The sequence below is a fragment of the Wasmannia auropunctata genome, unplaced genomic scaffold (assembly GCF_000956235.1).
Source record: "Wasmannia auropunctata unplaced genomic scaffold, wasmannia.A_1.0 LD336037.1, whole genome shotgun sequence".
NCBI lineage: Eukaryota > Metazoa > Arthropoda > Insecta > Hymenoptera > Formicidae > Wasmannia > Wasmannia auropunctata.
In genome coordinates, this window is record NW_012026853.1 from 1,687,593 (window position 1) to 1,689,290 (window position 1,698).

General features: G+C 32.8%; 1 protein-coding gene across 1 annotated transcript in view; it reads right to left on the minus strand.

Annotated features, from left to right (window-relative positions):
- The window catches only part of LOC105452178 (retinol dehydrogenase 12-like), a 2,273-nt gene extending 1,328 nt beyond the window's left edge, over positions 1-945 (minus strand). Inside the window, exon 1 of the mRNA XM_011693071.1 lies at positions 632-945. Coding sequence (XP_011691373.1) covers positions 632-782 — 151 coding nt within the window. The 5' untranslated portion in view covers positions 783-945. The remainder of the gene's footprint in view (positions 1-631) is intronic.
- Between the last annotated feature and the right edge of the window lie 753 nt (positions 946-1,698).

A 1,698-nucleotide genomic window follows, 5' to 3' on the forward strand; every position in this document is an offset into this window, starting at 1 on the left:
AACAAAAATGCAATGATAACTTTGACATATAACTCCGCGAAAAAAAACGTATGAAGTTTTATTTTTTTTTTTTCAAATTTGTAGAAAAGTCCTATCTTTACGATAGTTGCCATGACATTTACGGAAAAATTCATTCCGTCCCATAGAGTGCGTCAAATTATGTAATTTTTTTGGAAACGTAACCTGTTTTTACTTTTCAAAAAATGACAGATGGGAGGAAAGGTAAATTAAAAATCGATCAAAAGCATCTTTAAGCACTGGCTTTACCCTTGAAAATAAAAAAAAAATTTTTTCGATATGATCATTTTTCGCGGAGTTACAATTGTCTAAAGTAATGCGAAATTTTTATATAAATTTATCTATGCGTTAATTTTATTGATCAGCATATTTTAAAGTAAAACAAGTTTTTAATAAAGATCCAATTAAAGCAAAGAATAATAAAAAGCCTAATATTCTAATAAAGAAATAAATATAGTGTTTTTTTATACAATTATGTATAAATAATGACAATTATAGCATTATCTTTTAATCAATAAATTTATATTTCACACACACACACACACACTTATTCTATACATTATCTACTCGAATTTCAAAGTTTAAGGATAATTTAGATGGTCATTTTAATTACCTCTCGCGTATAAATCTCTGGCAGTCTCTTTACCGAGACCATTACTTGCTCCCGTTATCACAACAGTTTTACCGTCGAGACGTGCTTTGCTTGTACACATTTGATTGAAAAGCCACATTTTAAGATTTTCTACCCACGACAGCCACGACATTATTAATATGCAATAGCCTATTATTCTATTGCAATTTATTTAATATTGATTTCACAAAATATGTTCTATTCAACTGTGAACTTTGCTTGACGTTGCTTGTCCAACAACCACACGCGTGTTCTTAGATTAGACTGTCTATAAATAAGTATGCGACCGGTTTTGACGACTTCTGTCCAAGAGCGTCCGCAAGGTGGGACAAAAGAGGCATATGGCCCCCCCCCCTCCCCCCCCTCTTCTGTGGAATCAGACAAGTACAAGAAAATTCAGAATTTGCTCTCATTTTTACAAATAAATATGTTTGTCAAATGTGAAAGAGCTTAAGTACAACAGATACACAACGTTTGGATATTTGCTCCTTGCGGTAGTTTGTACTAAAAATTTGGATCATGCCCCTCTCTAAAAAAAGTACTGCTGACGCTCTTGCTTCTATCCCCCACCCCTTTCATTTCATAGCATTTAGGCTTCCGTCGGAAACGCAAGATGTTCGCTCCTAGGAATGACGATACTGGAAATCGTACTGAGGAATTGAGTCTAGGGCTGTCATACTTTTTACTCACGTCAAATATTCGAAGCTTCGACATTAATTTTCGAAATTTAAGATGCCTTCGAAGTTTAAAATTAATTTCCAAGTTTCAAAGTTTTAAAAAATACATTAAAAATTTGAATTTTCTTAATTGGATCCCTCGTAAAAAAAAAATTACTAATACTGCTGGTACAGCAGTGACTTTATACATTTTAGTAGTGTTATGTAGTGTTATCACTGCATTATGTTATATGTAGTGTTCATCAGTGAGAAATGATCACCAATTCGATGTCGAATCGATGTCGAATTGACGTCGATATGATGATTTCGACATCAATTCGACATCGATTCGACATCGAATTAAAAACCATTTCTCACATATGTTATCACTAT